The 18064-nt window shown below is 43.4% G+C and overlaps 1 protein-coding gene across 1 annotated transcript in view; it reads left to right on the top strand.

The window, feature by feature from the left end:
• Positions 1 to 16578, top strand: part of LOC111048379 (ATPase WRNIP1) — a 70502-nt gene extending 53924 nt beyond the window's left edge. Inside the window, exons 7-9 of the mRNA XM_022334252.2 lie at positions 15312 to 15426; positions 15621 to 15751; positions 16215 to 16578. Of these exons, the coding sequence (XP_022189944.1) occupies positions 15312 to 15426; positions 15621 to 15751; positions 16215 to 16309 (341 nt within the window). The 3' untranslated portion in view covers positions 16310 to 16578. The remainder of the gene's footprint in view (positions 1 to 15311; positions 15427 to 15620; positions 15752 to 16214) is intronic.
• The last annotated feature ends 1486 nt before the right edge of the window (positions 16579 to 18064 follow it).

Below are 18064 nucleotides of genomic sequence, written 5' to 3'. Positions count from 1 at the left end.
TCATCTAAATGTATGTCTTGAATTTTTCACACAAAAAATTCAAACTTATTTTCTTTCAACAAAATGTGTCTCTGAATCTTTCAATTCAGAATACCTGTCTGGGAACAGGCAATTTCCCAGTGGCGCCCATAACACCTGAACATGGTAGCGACTAGAACCGGAGCCGGAGACAGTGGAGATACGACCACCGAAGATTCGATGCAGTCAACCAGCCAGCACACCGAGTCTACATTCGCCGGCTGGCCTGCACAGACCACCGGTCAAACCGACAGCAGCACGACGCAGCCGCCCGCTTCCACCAGCGAAACCGGGGCAACGCAGCCACCCGCCTTCACCAGCGAGCCCGCTCGACCAACCACCCTGCAACCCAGCGCGCTGACCGTCAACCTGCCTGCTCCACCGTCAACCTCTAGTCACGCCACTACCGCAACCAGCAACATGGCCAACTTACCGGCTCCAGCCGTCAGCTACACCGGCAACCTCAGCCAGCTGACCAGCATAGCGACCCTGCTACCGTTCTTCCGCGGCAAGCTCCATGAAGACCCCATCACCTTCATGCGACAGTGCACCGAGCTGCTACAGGGTCACCACATTCCCAGCTATACCTGGGTCATGCTTCTAAAAGCGCAACTACAAGACGACGCCGCCGCCTGGTGGAGAGACTACGGAGAATTCGTCACCACCTGGGAACAGTTCCGTGACCGACTTCAGGCCCGTTTCTCGGGAGCCCATAAAATCGCAGCCGCTCACACGGAATTTTATGGCACCACCCACAAACCGAACCAGCCAGTGGAGCGATTCATCCGTCAGAAGCTCCAACTACAGCAGCGCTTAGGAACCAACCTGGCTGAAGACGAGGTGATCGCCCTGCTCATCGGTCAGCTGAGTTCCGAGCTTCGCACCCTAGTTCGAGCTGCTCGTCCCACGAACTATGAAGAGCTGATCATGATCGCCAACGACCTGGAAACCGACCTCAACAGTCGACCAAAATATAAGCCGCCTCAACCTACGGCACCCGCAGGGCCACCCCATCGAGAGCCGCCGCCGAGGTTCAACTACAACCAGCTTCCTCAGTGTCATTACTGCCCGGCCAAGCATTTTCATCGCGACTGCCCAGAACTCGCGAAGAAACGGCAGGGAAACGGCGATACTGGAGAGACTCGGACTCCACCCCTCCAGCACGGAAAGTAGGAGTCCACTACACTAACGATGAGGTGCAAGACCCGCAGCGCCAGCCTCGCAGGTCACCACCCCAACTACAAGCGATAACCGTCACCGAACCGGCCAGCCAGTCATTCCTTGGTCACGCCACCGTGGATCCTGCCAGCGTCACCAAGCCTCCTTCCAACGTCACCGAAGACCCCTCGCTCTTCTCGGCTGACGGAGACTCTCCACGGTACCTAGCAGCCGCACCTCCACGGGCTATCAAGAATGACCCAGTACCAGTCGTCACCCGGGTCACCGTCTCACAACAGCAACCGCGTCCGGCACACCCTTGCGCGTCAACCACCCAGCCGTCACTCATGACCGTCTCACTCACAACGGATCGATCGCCTACCCGTCACGCCACCGTAGACCCTGCTAGCGTCGCTAAGTCTCCTTCCAATGTCACCGAAGACCCCTTGCTCTTCCCGGCTGACAGAGACTCTCCACAGCACCCAGCAGCCGCGCCTCTACTGGCCCGCGAGAGGACAGCATCACCAGCCGACGATGAGCGCGTCATCGACCACCAGCCTGGGGAGGAACATGCAACTGTGACCCACACGCACCCGCCACCTACCGGGATCGCTGTCATGGACGGAGTCACCAACACTGCCCTCGCCGCAGTCGACGACCAGGTCACCAATGCTGACCCAGCCGCATTCAGCCACCAGGTCACCAACACTGCCCCAGCCGCAGTCAGCCACCAGGTCACCAACACTGACCCAGCCGCCGTCAACCAGCCGGTCACCAACACTGCCCCAGCCGCAGTCAGCCACCAGGTCACCAACACTGCCCTGGCCGCAGTCACCGACAAGGTCACCAACACTGCCGCCCCAGTAGTCAACAACCACATCACCAGCCCTCCGCCCAGCCAAGCACCGAACCTAGCCGTGATCCAGATAGACGGACAGACTCTACCCCGGATCCCTGTCATCCTCGCGGGTAAACAACTACACGCTCTACTCGATTCAGCCGCAACGCACAACTTCGTGAGAGCTGCCCACCTCGACCACGGTACACGGATCCAACCGCTGAAGCTACCTGTACTGCTGGCCAACCGTCCCACTAGCTGCGAAACGGCCATACAAGGACATCTGGAACTCCAGATCCAACAGCACATTCAAAATATTCCCTTCCTAGGTCTACCTGACCTATGCGAAGACATCATCTTGGGACGACCATGGTTTCAGGAGAATAAGGCAGTGCTTGACTTTGAGCAAGACAGGCTAATCTACGGCAAGACGCAGCAAGATACGATCTTCTGGATAGCGCAACCACCAGTCTCAGTAGAGATGGACACTCTGGTTGACAAGTTACTAGAAGACACGCCCAGCGACCAGCAACCAACACCTGGTTGACAAGTTACTAGAAGACACGCCCAGCGACCAGCACCGACGGTTAACAGTATTACTGCAACAACATGCAAAATTGTTCATGGAGCAGATGCCACCCTCCATCACCACGGCCGCCACCATGACAATTCAACTCAACAGCTCAGAAATACGCAGCCAGCGGCCTTACCGATACTCACAGGAGAAACTGCAAATTATCGAGTCCGAAGTTGCCGCCCTCAAGGAACGCAACCTGGTAGAAGCCAGTGATTCGCCTTACAACTCTCCAATCGTCGTTGTCCCCAAGAAGGACGGCACATCACGGTTCTGCATCGATTACCGATGGCTGAATTCCATCACCGTTCCAGCCACGGCACCGCAGATGACCCTACAGGACGTCATTCGAAGCCTGGGAACTTCAAAAATATTCAGCTCACTCGACCTACGGATGGGATACTGGCAGGTACCACTCGCACCCCAGTCTCGACCTTACACGGCCTTCACCACTCCCTACGGCGAAAAGCTACAATTTAAGGTCATGCCTTTCGGCCTACGAAATGCACCCAGCTGCTTCCAATCCATGATGAACAAGGTACTGAGTGGATACGTCGACAAGTTCTGCTACGCTTATCTCGACGACATCATTGTGTACTCGGATACCTGGGAAGAACACTTACTCCACTTAGCCAAAGTGTTTGAATGGTTAAATCTATACAATCTCTCTGTCTCAGCAGCAAAATGCCAGATCGGCCGCAAGCAACTTGAATACCTCGGTCACATAATCACCTCCGAGGGCAACCAAGCAAAACCGCAGGCTATCCTAGCTGTGACTTCTGCCCAACCACCCACCACCAGAAAGAAACTGCGAGAATTTCTCGGAGTAGTCGGCTGGCTACGAGAATTTTTACCCAACGCCGCTGACGTTTGTGCGCCTCTGTCTGAGCTACTTAGCACGAAGACGCGATGGAAATGGTCACCAACAGAAGAGACAGCTTTCCGCCGCCTACAAGCATTGACCGCCAACATCCAACCACTCTGTCGACCAGATTTCTCCAAGACCTTCATCCTACAGACAGACGCCAGCAAGGTCGGTATAGGGGCTGTCCTATACCAAGAAATCAACAATGACCGTAAGGTGATCGCATACGCCAGTGCCAAGCTGAACCACACGGAACAACAGTATCACAGTAACGAACAAGAGTGCCTTGCGGTTGTCTGGGCAATAAAGCGATATCGCCCTTACCTGGAAGGCAGGCCATTCATACTCCATACCGACAATAAGGTGATTACCTGGTTACAAACTGCAAAGGACAGCCGCACCAAACTCACTCGATGGGCCCTGCTCCTACAAGAATTTGACTTCACCCTAGAACACTGCCCGGGTAAAGAGAATCAGTTCGCCAACGCACTGTCACGGCAACCCGACAACGAAAAAGTTGAGGAGACCAGTCAACAACTAGAACGAACCATGCCTCCCGACATCCTGCCAGTCACCAGTGAACCCGCTACGCTAGCAAGCATTGCAACCGAAACTGAACTGTTAGAAGAGATTTGGAAAGCACAGGCCACAGACGACCAGATCAACGCGCAGGTGCAACGATGGATGGAGATCGAACCCCGATCATTGGAGGATCAACCGGGAACTGATCAAGTATTCCTCACCAGTTACCACCTACACAACCGACTCTGGGAGAAGAAGACACGCGACGGTTGGCGAATAGTCATACCGCCCAACTTTCGCACCCGGCTACTGTTCCGCTATCACGACGATGATCTAATGGGACATCCAGGCTACGCCGAAACCTACTGAAACATCGCTACATACTACACTTGGCCCTGTATGAAGGCGCAGATAACCGCGTACGTACAAAATTGCCTGCTGTGTAGCTGCTCAAAAGCGTACAACCGGAATCACGAACCTACGCAACAACCGCGACGGTCTACTAGACCATGGGAAACCGTATGTCTCAATCTGATGGGCCCCTACCCACTCTCCAAGCGAAGAAATTAATTCATATTGGTCATCACTGATTCTTTCTCCAGGTGGATAGAAGCCTACCTGCTGCCTCATGGCGACACCAACACGATTGGCCGCATGATGGATACGCACCTGTTTCCCAGATGGGGATACCCAAAAATCCTACTCTCCGACAATGGCACTCAGTTTACGGGGAAACTATGGAACGAACTCTGCCTCAAATGGGGAGTCTTACACTACACCACGCCAATTTATCACCCCCGAGCCAACCCTACCGAGAGAAGGAACCAGGAACTCAAGAAGGGACTACGGATCCGCCTACAAGAACAACACCAAGAATGGGAGAACCAACTACCATCCGTGCTATTCACCCTGCGAAATCGACAGAACATGGCAACAAGATACAGCCCCAGTCAAATCCTGTTTGGCCAAACCCTTCCACGGCCAGGGGAATGGAGCCACTGGCCCGAAAATCAACTCAAACCGCACAAAGACCATATTAACCAGCGTCTACACACGCTAACCGCAATCCAACGCGAAGCCGTGTTGAACCAAGAAAATTATCTCAATAGGAAGGGAGACCCGATAGCCGAGACACAGCCTCGTTACCAGATCGGCGACCAGGTGCTCACACGGAATCATCAACTCTCAAACAAGGCTCAGAAATTCCACGCAGGCCTAGCACCCAGATGGAAGGGACCATATACGGTCGCCCACAACCAAGGAGCTGTCTACTGGATCACCCGTGACAACGAGACCATCAAGGTGTACAAGACTCAACTACTCCCGGCTCCAACCACCGACCAGCAACATCTCTTGGAATAACAACCCACCTGTTGGGGGAGACCCTTCTGGTCTCACTTCTGTAAAATTATCGCCCAATGGCACTTTTGTATATTTTGTAAACATTGTATCTTGTTTTTTGCAATCAATAAATTCTCGCCGTGGCTACCTCAAACTGGGGGGGGGGAATTGATACCTCCCTCGCGTTCGCTACCTTTCAGCCTGCTGCTCTGCTCTGCTCCCCACGCCACGCATCAACCAAATGAGTGGTTGACCCACCAGCCACCAGGGTGCGCCTCAGTCACCGCCACCCGTTCCTACGTTTCTATTGGCCGAGCACCGCTGGCCAATAGCAGCGCAGGTGAACTCGGGGACTGTGAATAAAAGGGGGCTACTCAGCTACCCTCGATAGCACTTGCTCACTAGCAGCCTTCCACTGAAGAGCCAGAAGAGACCACCAGCCGAGACCACTACCAGAGACCACTACCAGCCGAGACCACTACCGAGACCAGGAGCAGAGCAGCGAGCAGGCCAATGAGGGAACCACGGCGAGACTAACCGCAACCTGAGGTGTCTTCCTTGTCTACTACCCAGCCGATGCCTAGGAGGAACCGAGCCGGCCGCCGAACCCAGAAGAGGAGGGCCCTACGTCGGCTTCACCAGGTGGAGGAGAGGCTGAGGCTGTACACCGCCGCGCCAGCTGCGCCCCAAGACTTAGCGCCCCAGCCTAACAACTGGCGCGCGGTTCTGGATGCGCGGGTTGGGTGCCGAACCGACATCGGAGTGTGTGCAGCGGAAGCCTATGACCCTGCCTGCCCGGGGTTTGACCGAAGGCCCCTTCTAAACGAGGAAGTGGTCGAGGAGGTCCTCCCGGCGGAGATTCGGCACGACCTCTGGCTAGTAGATCACCCGGTCAGCCCTCTCCGTAACCCGGGTAAACCAGAGTGGAGACTGCGAACCATTGACTTGAGCCCCTGCTAGCCTGCTCTCGCACCAGACGGACCTGCCCGGGACCCTCGTGCGGCGTGGTATCGCACCAGTCGACGACTACTAAACATCTAGCCTGCCTTGGTCCCTTTTAGGGCCACCAGCAACAATCTTGGTCCCTTTTCAGGGCCACCAGCAACAAACTTGGCACTTTTTCAGGGCCACCAAAGGCCATTTTTTCAGACAGTGGTAACAAACCCCTCGCTCGACCCGACTGACTAGCCCAATTGATGAACGAGCCACACCTTCCGCCATATCAAACTCATTAGGCAAGTGTTCAACTATGCTTTAAAAAATGAATTCATACAATATAGAAATTCCTTACATTCAGCAATAAAACATGCCAAATATAATTACTACAAAAACAAAGTTGAGGAAGTGTCCAGCAATCCAAGAAAATTCTGGACAGTCATCAACGAAATTTCTGGTCATGCTGAAATTAATAAATCATTCCCAGTTTGTGCATTCTCCCCTCCTGGTGAAATTATAGATTCTCAAAAAACCATAGATATTGCTAACAATTTTAATCAATACTTTGCCACTGTAGGAACAAATTCAGCTAACTCCATAGTAACCTGTGATGCCCCGGCAGTACGTGATGAGGACCATGCTGTAGACTCTGTTTTTGAGCTACAACCAGTCTCGCGACAAGAGCTGGTCAAAGTGATCATGAGCCTGAAGGGCCGATCAGCTCCCGGTTGCAATGGGATCCCTACACAAGTTATCCAACATAACATTGACAAACTTATGCTACCTATTGAGCATATAGTAAATCTAAGCATTCGCGTGGGCCACTTCCCAGGTGCTTTCAAAACGGCGAAGGTCATTCCCATCTACAAATCTGGCCCAAGGAGTGCATTCTCAAACTTCAGACCTATTTCTCTGTTAGTAATCCTGTCGAAAATTATTGAGAAATGTGTAAAATTACAGCTTGCTAAATACCTGAGTGAAAACAACTTCATTTCCAATCACCAATATGGTTTCCAAAAATCTAAAATCACTTCTGATACCCTTTTTGACTTTCCAGATTTATTTCCAACAGTTTAAAAGAGAAGAAAAAAGTATTGTTATCATTTTTAGACATTGCAAAAGCATTTGATACCGTTGATAGGACTATTCTAATTAAAAAACTTGAATTTTTAGGTATAAAGAATAACACTCTGCAATGGTTCAAAAGCTACCTTAAAAATAGATTACAATATGTCTGTATTAATGGAGAAGTGAGTAATAAAGAGAATGTTGATTATGGTGTGGTTCAGGGAAGTACTCTTGGGCCACTGCTTTTTCTGATATACATTAATAATCTATCAAAAATGGAAGTGGATGGAGAATTGTACTTATTTGCTGATGACACAGCAGTTGTGTCTTGCACATAATTGCCTAACGGTAAATGTGTCAAAGACAAAATATATGCCAATAATAACAAGGAACCAAGCTGATCCAGGTCCCTTAATATTAAAGATGCATTCCTGTAATAATCCTAGGTCTGATAGCTGTGGCTGTGGTGTGATCGAACGCGTTAACCACTATAAATACTTGGGAGTGGTACTAGATTCCAGGATGAGTTGGGAGCAACATGTTCAGTGTGTAAAGAACAGGCTTAGAAAATTATTGTATGCCTTCTCAGAGCTGAGCCATGTGTTAAGCTTGAATCAATGCAAAACCGTATATTTTGCCTATGTCCAGTCCATAGTACAATACGGAATCCTAGCTTGGGGTGGGGCCTCCACCTCAGTTATTGAGCCTCTGGCGGTTACTCAAAGGGCAATTATAAAAACAATTCTAAAAAAAGATTACAGATATCCAACAATTCTTTTATTTACAGAGTTTCCAGTTCTAAATGTCAGACAGTTTTTTATTAAATCTTTGTTAATTCACATAAAAAAATACAAAACCGAGTTCTAGGAGAAACTATCAATAATATCTATTCAACACGCTTCAGATCCAATTATAACTTTGAAATTCCCCAGCTGACACATGGCTCGGAACTTACAAATCCTGCTTATCTGGCGCACGTCCTTTATAGGAATGTGCCTGACGAGATTAAAGAAGCAGAGATATGCAGTTTGGCGGTGTACAGGAGGAGGGTGGACAGGTTGCTATACCATATTGGCTAGGAGAGGTCCGAGCTGTTACTTCGATCCCGCTATGTACGATAATCAATCCAATCTAACCCAAAGTTTGATAAACCAACTTACACTTCCTTCACATTGTTATCTATCTTTTTCTAGTCTGGATTGTTAAGATATTGTATTTTTCCCTGTCCCACTCTCCCATTTATTTCAATCTTTTAACTTTTCATTTTATTAAATTTTGTTTTTCTCTTTGATTATCTGGGAATTCATCAGGGACTAATACCCACGCACTGCGGTTCATGCATCTCTTGAAATCTGTTAATACGTATGAATAAATGAATAATCAATCAAATTTTATGTCAAATGATGTGAAATTATAATTAAATCCTTAGAATTATCTAGAATTTAGGTGCATGCTAAATATGTAGGAATTATTATTGTTTTAAACTGATGTGTGAAAGACTGTTACCGTACTGAACTCCCCCCTACACACAGACAGATAGTCTTGTAGGGGGTTTCCTTGCATATTTTATAATACGTTTTTGTTATGTAACACTTCTGTAATTATTTGGAGAATAAATAATTATTGAATTTGAACATGTATGTGTACTTGGTTTGGCCCCTGGTTTGAGAAAATTGGCACAGACTTTGTCTTTACCAAAGTAAATGAAAAAATGCAATTATTATCACAAAGAATTATTTATTCTGGAAATATTGTCTAGTAAGTAATAATTATTTCAAGTAGGAAATTATAGTAATACAATAGTAAAAAAGTGAAATCAGGTAAAAATTCATAGTAATACAATAGTAAAAAAATGAAATCAGGTAAAAATTCAGTCTAGGAAGTTAAAAGTATAATCAAATAATTTTTTTTTGTCTGAAAACCCCTATCTGGAAAGAAAAACTATAATTAGGTAGAAATGCCAGTCTGTTCAATTTGATGTTGAATTATTCTGTTTGTTAGTGCACTGCATTGAAACAATCAAGACACATTTGAGGGGTTTGAGAACAAGTATCGCATTATGTAGTAACCATCTTGGACTTTTTTCTTGCTACATCCCTACCTACTTCTTCCTTCATCCTGGCATAACAACTGTAACATTTTCGTCTTATTTTCTTTCCTCCATCACTTTTCCTTTGTAATAAACGGTAGATTGATTTCTCTGATGTATGACAGTCTCTTTCCTCGTCTTCAATATGTAGAAGTTCAGTCACTAGTAATTCACGAAAATTTCTAATTTGTATTTTACTTTTGGTAACATTATTGTAGACAATCCATGCATTTACAAGAGCAATCCCTAGCATTAGCTCCACTTCAAGTTTCCTTTACCACTTTCATCCTTTGCGAAGAGTTGTAGAATAGGAGGCCATCTGATCAGACAAGTCAATTCCAGATTTTCCTTTGTTGTAAGCCAATATTCCTTCTGGTTTTGATTCAGCACGTCTAGATTACCTCTTCTCTCTTGTTACAATGTCAGTTGATGGTTGGTCATGGTCGATTGGTTCTCCTTGGTTAGGTTCTTCTTGTTCATTTATAGAGTTCGGCTCTTTAGTCAATGACACTAGCCCGGGTTAATGTTTCGTTGACAGCAGTCTTACATCTCTGTTGTCCCTCCACTTGAGAACAACTACACCATTCTGATCTTCTCTTGATATTATTTCACCACGTTTGAGTTTTTTGAGGAGAACCTCTTTAGGAATATCCTTTTTATTTGCTCTCAGTGTTCCTACAAGATGAGTTTCCTTCACTAAAAGTTGTTTTGCCATTTCTTAACTTGTATAAAAATTGTCAACAAATAAGGTTCTGCCTTCATTCAAGAGTCCTTCAGCCAGTTCCAGACACACATTAGTTGCTAGCCCTACCTCTCGTATTCCAGTTGTTGATTTGCCTGAATACACCTTCAGTGCCCATGTGTAGCCAGTGGTGGAGCATAATTTGAATAGCTTGATACCATAGCGGTGAGTTTTATTAGGAATATACTGCCTAAAAATAAGACGTCCTCTCCAAGGTACAAGTGTCTCATCAATAACGAAATCTTCACCAGGATAATATAGGTCTTTGAATTTCTCTTGTAATATATTCAAAAGTGGTTGAATTTTTGATAGGCGGCCAAATTGTTGTTTTTCTTGTTCATTTCCATTGTTATTGAAGTGCACCATACTCAGTAGAAGCTGGAACCGATTTCTTGATAGAACAGATCTTGGATTTTCTTGTCGATAAAGTTTTCTTGTTGTCCAATAGTCTGGTATAGTACAAAGGGGTACTAGCCCCATCCATACCATCAAGCCAAAGAACTTCTTCATTTCTGCAACATCTGTGGGTTTCCATTGATTTAGACGAGCAAATGTTTGTTGTTTGCCAGCAAGCTGCTGTGCTGCTTGGCACTGCTGTGCAAAATTATTAGTTCCATTCACAATAAGATTCCACACATCATCATCAACAAGGAGCAGAAATATATCAAGTGGTGAACTGTTGGCTTCAATCGTTTTCTGCAAGCCATTTTTTCCAGTAAATTGAAAAACTTTATGCCTCCCTACATACTCCGTCCAGTTGCCTTCTAACTCTATATTCTGTTCAATTGAATTATCCTCTTCATCGATAATTTCCTCTTCCCTAACTAAATTGTTAAGAATCTGCTGTAAATCTTCAGTATCTTCTTCTTCTGATGATGATGATGAAGTCTCAGCTTGCCAGTCACGATCAAAATCATATTCATCATCATCTTCAAATGAATCTGAATCAGAACAATCCAGAATTTTCTTCAGTTCTAAGTCAGATAGAACTTCTCTGCGACGTCTTTTACTCATTTTCAACTATACTAGCACTGTATTGTTATTAACTACAACTAGGATCAATTAAAACAAATAATATAACTTACAAACTTCTAGATGAAACTTCAAAAGCCACAAAACTTTGATACAAACTTCAAGAACACAATACAACAGTGTTCGACTTATAACTGCATAACATAACCACATACTTGGATTACAGAAAACTAATCGATTTTCACTCTATCAATGGTGAGTGATCGATTTTGTGCAATATCGATGCTATTGGGCTCTTACCTTTCTGGAAGGACTCAGCTTGTCTCACTCAGTGGTGCGGACTCCCGGACACTTCCGGTGACTTTTGGTGTTCCTCAGGGATCGGTCTGGGGCCTACACTGTTCCTTGTCATGATAAATGACCTCGACAACCACGATTCTTCTCTGATGTTTGCGGATGATGCATCTCCACTGTCATCGGGTGCTGAGCTTGAGCGGGTTTTGGAGGCATCTTCGATCTGCCACTTCATGGTTCCTGGCTAATCGATTCCAGCTGAATGAGGACAAGACCCAAAGGATCATCTGCAGCTTGTCACGTGAACTGCGTGACCCTCAGAATCCAGTGAAGTTGCTGGGTTTTGTCTTGGATAGCAAACTCAGCTGGAACAGTCATATACAGCAGGTAACCAGTCAACTCTCCCGCATTTGCTTTCTGCTGCTCAAGATGAGGGGCCTGGTGACTGAGAAGTACCTGATAATGATGTATCACGCGCTCTTCCATTGCCACATTACCTATGGCTTACTTCTGTGGGGTCATTCAGCGGGGGCTGCTGATGTGCTGAGACTGCAAAAGAGGGCTATAAGAATTATAACAGGCAGCGATCATCTTGCCCACTGCAAGCCCATCTTTGCTCGCATTGGTGTGCTGACGGTCTTCAGCCATTACATCCTCCTGTGCTTGGTGTATGTCAAGAGTGATTCATCAAGCATGAATTTATGAGTGATGATCTGAACTTTTTTTAAAAGTGGTCACTGTTTTATCTGCCATCTGAATAGTTTTTGTGTATATTGAATTCGAACTCTGACGCCATCGATCCCACAAATGTGGGTAATGGATGAAGCAGAAGGTTTTAAAGGTAGGCTATTTTACATTCAACATCTGATGGAACAGATGATTTATTGTGTCATTCATCTATGAATGACGTGGCACTCAGACGAACCAAGTCAACCAGGGGCCGTGTCATTCATATTTGTATGACATCTAAATATATCATAATTATTATGATGATGTATCACTATTATAATGATATTACGTACTTGGTAATAAGACCATTTTGAATGAGAAATAATGTGAATAATTGAGAAAAACGGTGCGGCCCCCAGTGAAACATCAATCCTTGGCAATGGCACTCAATGGAACAATACTGTCATTCAATGTGATATAGGAGAGAGAATGAACAATTAAAAATTAAACTTTCCTTTTTTATACCCGAATAGCGGAAGCAAAATTTTGCAATAAACGAAAGTCATTGATATTGTCCTTTAGTATTGAAACATTAAGAAAAAACAATTTATAGTCCATCGAGATCATTCAATGACGCGATTTTCACAATCGGTTTACCCTGCTCCTTCTCCTTCCTCATTAGTATCTTCCCGTTCTGCACCCAAAGATAAGCGTAGTCGTATTTCTTCTTAGCCTCCCTGGCAGCTGCAAAAATTCTTCTCCGCGCCGGACTTAGGCTCTCGTTGATGTATACTACTGCCTGCTGCAGGAATCCAAGGTCCTGCGTCGATAAATTACACTTAACCTTTCTCCTCGCCACCACCGACAACTTGTCCTCTCTCCTGACAAATTTCATGATAATGCCAGCAGGCCGATTGTTTCCCTTAGGTTTTCCCAGTCGATGGCACCCGTCAATTTGTTCTCTTGTTATATTAACATTAAGAGCATTACACACTCTCTTTGCAGTTTCATACACATCCTCGTTTTTTGTCTCTGGTACTCCATAAGCTGCGTACACATATACGCGCTTCCAACCCGCACCGAGCACGCTCCGCCCTCGTACCGCCCTCGTTCCTCCATCGAACCACAGTCGCTCCGCCCACGCACCCATCATGAACGTTACGGAAGATGTTAGATCTTCTCGCGTTCCCCGGTCGAACCACTGTTGCTCCCTGGTCGATCATCAATCGCTCTGTTGGAGTGACGTTCGGTTGCGGAGCAGAGCGAAAGTCTGTACGCACCTATAGATTTCAAGTATATTGGAGCGTGTGTACTGTTCAACATCTTCGAGCCGTGTCCCCAAGTCACAAACTTTCCTCTTGAGGCTTGTATTTTCTTTTTCCAAGTCCTCAATTAATCTGAGGCACTCGTTTATTTTCAAAGTTTGATTAGTAATTGTATTAGTCTGGCCAATCTTACTGTTTGCAAACTCAAAAGAAGCATTAAATTCCCTCTCCATTCGCTTCCTATCCTCTCTGGCCTCCTCTAGCATAAATATCACTTGTGATATGCTGGCATTGCCATCCTCAGCAGAAGACACAGCATGGCACTCATACTCTGCCTCCTCAACCTGGAACAAGGTGGACATCTCCAAATAATCTGACCCTCGTTGACAATACACTCCACGTCTGCCTTGGTCATGTTAACACATTGAGGATGTCTCAGTTTTTTACAATCACTACATGCAAGTTTGCTTCTAGTCGCCGGAATTGGAGCCTGGTATATTGTACATGCAGATTTATCAGCCATATCAAACAATGTTATAAAATAACACGGTTTAATAGGAAACAATTAAAAATATTATGTGCACCGAGTAAGCGAATAACTATGGAAAAGAAATTTGAAATGAGTTTTACGGAATTCAGGGTAAATATGACAATAGTAGGTAGTTGAATGGAAAGTTGCGTCAAGAGGGCTATCATGACGTCTTTATACGGATATTGAAATGGGAAGCGCCTGAAACTGGAAGAGGAATACGATAGACAAAAGAAAGAAAGAAAGAAGGAAAGTGGATCCAAAGGATAGAAAAATTACTGGAATTATTGCAAAATAGAGAGTAAATGATAGAAAATAGCTTGAATAACTTTACGTGTAGAAGCTATCTCTTCAGTCGACCTGTAGAGCAGTGCAGCAACAGATAACAAGGCATTTGTAAAACAACGTCCTATCACTTCAGAATCCAAAACTCGACTGACTGTATAATTAATTTGTTAATATAATTTGAATGTATTTCCAATTAAATTTCAATGAGTTGAAAATTATCAACACTAATATTGGCAAACCCTAATGCGATGTTCAAAAATATAGAAAGAATTGCCCTTATTTACGTGTAAATAATAAAATGTATAGACTAAGGGCCGTTTGCACAGTCAAAGCTTAAACTGAATTCAATCAGTTGTTGGCTTAAACTCAAAATGAATCACATTATAACAAACGAGACTTTATATGGATTAAATCCAGTTTAAAATGAAATTTAGTTCAAACTGTCACTGTGCAAACGGCCCTAAATGGGCCGTGCGCACCCCCTCCCACATCCTAATATATCCCAAATTCTAGTACCCCCATCCACTAAAAAAACATTGTTGAAATTTATTTTTCCTACAGTTACGTTGAAAAGTGGCCATTGCTGCACTGATTACAGAACGCAAAGAATCACTTTTCCGCTCTAGTGCGGGAAAAATTTTTCTGCACTCCAGATTTGCAACATGGCAACGCAAAATACTTAGTAGGTTATATGGAGCAACATTGCAGCAAAATCAAAATGAAGTTGGTAACAGTGACTGGGCTGCTATAGTGAGCAGTGGTGCAACGAAGCACAACGAGCACCTTATTCATTATATATTATAACCAAGGACAACATTTTTATTCAATTTGACAATAAATTAAGGTTTTTATCAATAATAAAATTACACAGAAAAACATTTGATGCATTTCAGGCAATTTTACCCATAATTACCCACTTTTCATATTCAATGGTAACTGTAGGAAAAACTTAATGTGAAATACGTGTGCAAAGTTCCTCTGCTGCACTCAAGAAACCAATCTCAGTAAACGTTTCTTTCGGTGCAGCAAACTGTCACTTTGCGCACTAGTTGCACAAATAACTATTCTACTTATTCATTCATTACTTCCTATGCAGATTTTATATGTACTGGTAATATTGGTGTCTTTGCACTTGAGTTGCAGGCCTAGCTGATCCATCGGCTTTGTCAATAGCCGTCTCTGCCATGCAAGGCTGTCAGCTGATTGGAATGCCCGAGTGTGATGTGTTGCTGGCTCAGGCTGCCGTTTATCTAGCCAGGTATACCAGCTCATTTTTATCACATCCAACATTTCACTTTTAAATAATAATTATTCATTCATTATCGACCCTTCTATTTAATCTGAATTTTTCAATCATGTAAAATTACAGCTTTTAAAAATAGCCTTTAAATAATATATTGCTATTTTATTTGCCTTCACCGTATATTATGATGGTGGAATTTATGATTTCAGAGCTCCGAAATCGAGAGAAATGGATCGTGCACTGGGCAATGCGAAGATGTGCATAGCCAATCACGAGGGTCCCCTCCCTGAAGTGCCCCTACATTTGAGGAATGCCCCGACCAAATTGATGAGAGAATTGAGTGAGTATAGTTTTTTCAAATACATTCAATTAATACAACCTGTCCGGATTTTAATTTTCAAAATATTTAATATTTCTTTTGAACATGTTGGTTATAAATTTTAAGTTAGAATATTTAAATTCGATAATATTAACAATTTACAGCTTCTTTCTATAAACCAATTACTAATAAAAATAAACTCAAAATTAATGGAAATTCAATAATAACAAGTAACAATTAATATTGTAATTTTGGAATGGAATAAATAAATAAAATAAACAAGGTTTATAATCAAATATTTTTCATTGCAGATTTATAGGAAGCAATAAATAATACTTTTAATCCTGATAACTAGTTCTCTTATCTAACAATAATTATTTGATGAAAAAGTGAATGAATATTGGAAGATTGTATAAACTTTTCTCAATTTTGTATTGTATGTTCTTCAACAATGTTTCATGTCAATTTTTATAAATGTTTACAGATTATGGAAAAGGTTACAATGGAAGGCACAAGTCTGAATCAGGTCTAAGTTACATGCCTGAAGGTATGGAGGGCACCGATTTCTTCACGAGCTGATAAAATAATATAGATGTCAGTTTTATAACATTTCTCAAGTAATAATCTAGAATTTTCAAGGAAATTATCAGTTTTTCCACTGTAATTTTTTTTTATTAGATGTTATACTGTATTATTATTGTTTATATTTTTGTATCGTATTGATCTATCCGTGTATGATAACTGTTCATAATCTAGGAAGAAGTGTGATAAAATATTTAAGAAAATTTGTAAATAAATACCGTAATTCAAAATGAAATTAATAATAGTTTGAATGAATCTCAAATAAATTTCAGTAAAGTTATTCATATTAAAGACCTGATAATCAAACTAGCCTAAATTGGATAGGCCTAGGCCTAATATGCCTGAAAGCGAGTAGATGTTTCGGAACTTCCAAAATGGTTCCCTGTTGACAAATATCATTATGAGATCGAACTCTGAACATTATTTCTCTGTTAGGCTTACACAAGTACCTGAATAAAAAATCTGGTGTGGCGCACTCACACAACTTTCCTTGCTCATTGAACTGTAAGCCCCATTCTTAAAGGAGAATAATTTAGGGGAATAACATAATGACGATTGTCATTACATATTTGAAACTGAAACAATTTGAGACGATTGTCATTACATATTTGATACTACGATCAGACTATTGTATATGTGTATATATAATTGTTATCAGAGTACTTTTTCCTTTGTGTAAATTGTGAAATTCGATTATATTTTTTAAAAGTCGTCAAAACAGCTGTTCTACAGATGAAATATCTCGACTATGTGTTCTTTTTATGAACTGCTCTACCTACCCAACGTTAGTAGACAAACAGTTGATCACTCACAGGTGTAAGATTCGAAGTGGTGGGGGGAATGCCAGCGTGACGTCACGTGTAGTAAAAAATTGATAGAGTCACCACACTCAGCATACAGTTGTATCTTCAAATACATCGTCGTTTAATCCCCTCATGATTGACCTAGAACTTAAAAATTCTCCATACTTATAGCGAATTAATCACCGATTCTAATGATGTTGTTTAATATTTCAAGTTCATTCAACTTGTATGAATAAAGTGAAGTTGAAAGTTTTTCAAGAATCTAAACACGTGACACGAAAAAGTTAATAAGCTGGAAAAGCGTTAGTAGACAACGTTATACTATTATAATTTCAGATTAACCCATAAAAAATCTTGATAAACCAATGCATTGCAATAAAACAATAAATCGATCCCGATAAATCCAATAAATTTCATTCATATAAATGCACTGAACACATGCTGGTATCGAGCACATGTTCTACGAGAATCAAAATATCTCATCCCCGAAATTCACAAGCTGATGTATAGCCAAACTACAAAATATAAACACGACCTAGAAGATAAAGAAACCTTAGGGTTTGAAAGGGAAGGTTAAGAGGTGGGTTTTTTGCTTTTATATTGCAAAATGCTTGTATTATTCAAATGTTTTGATAATTAATGTAAAGCAGAAACAGAAAGCTTGCTTGTCAGAAAATGTTTGTGTTATATAATTTGACTATAGGTCACCGTATGATTTTCAAGAATGCGATATTCTGCCTACTCTGTACTACCGCCTACGCCACGGCTGCAGTTCCCCCCACTCCAATTGCATTTCAACTAAAATACTATAGATGAGTGACCAACCTTCTGTCTACTAACTTTGCTACCTACCTACCTCATGCACGAGAAGGAGGTTACAAAGTCCATTTCTCAAGGATGGGGTGGACCCCCATTAGTTTCCCAGAAAGGAGACTCATTCCAGTTAATA

This window comes from Nilaparvata lugens, chromosome 3 (genome assembly GCF_014356525.2).
Source record: "Nilaparvata lugens isolate BPH chromosome 3, ASM1435652v1, whole genome shotgun sequence".
In the NCBI taxonomy this organism is placed as follows: Eukaryota; Metazoa; Arthropoda; class Insecta; order Hemiptera; family Delphacidae; genus Nilaparvata; species Nilaparvata lugens.
This window is presented reverse-complemented; position numbering and strand designations above follow the sequence as displayed.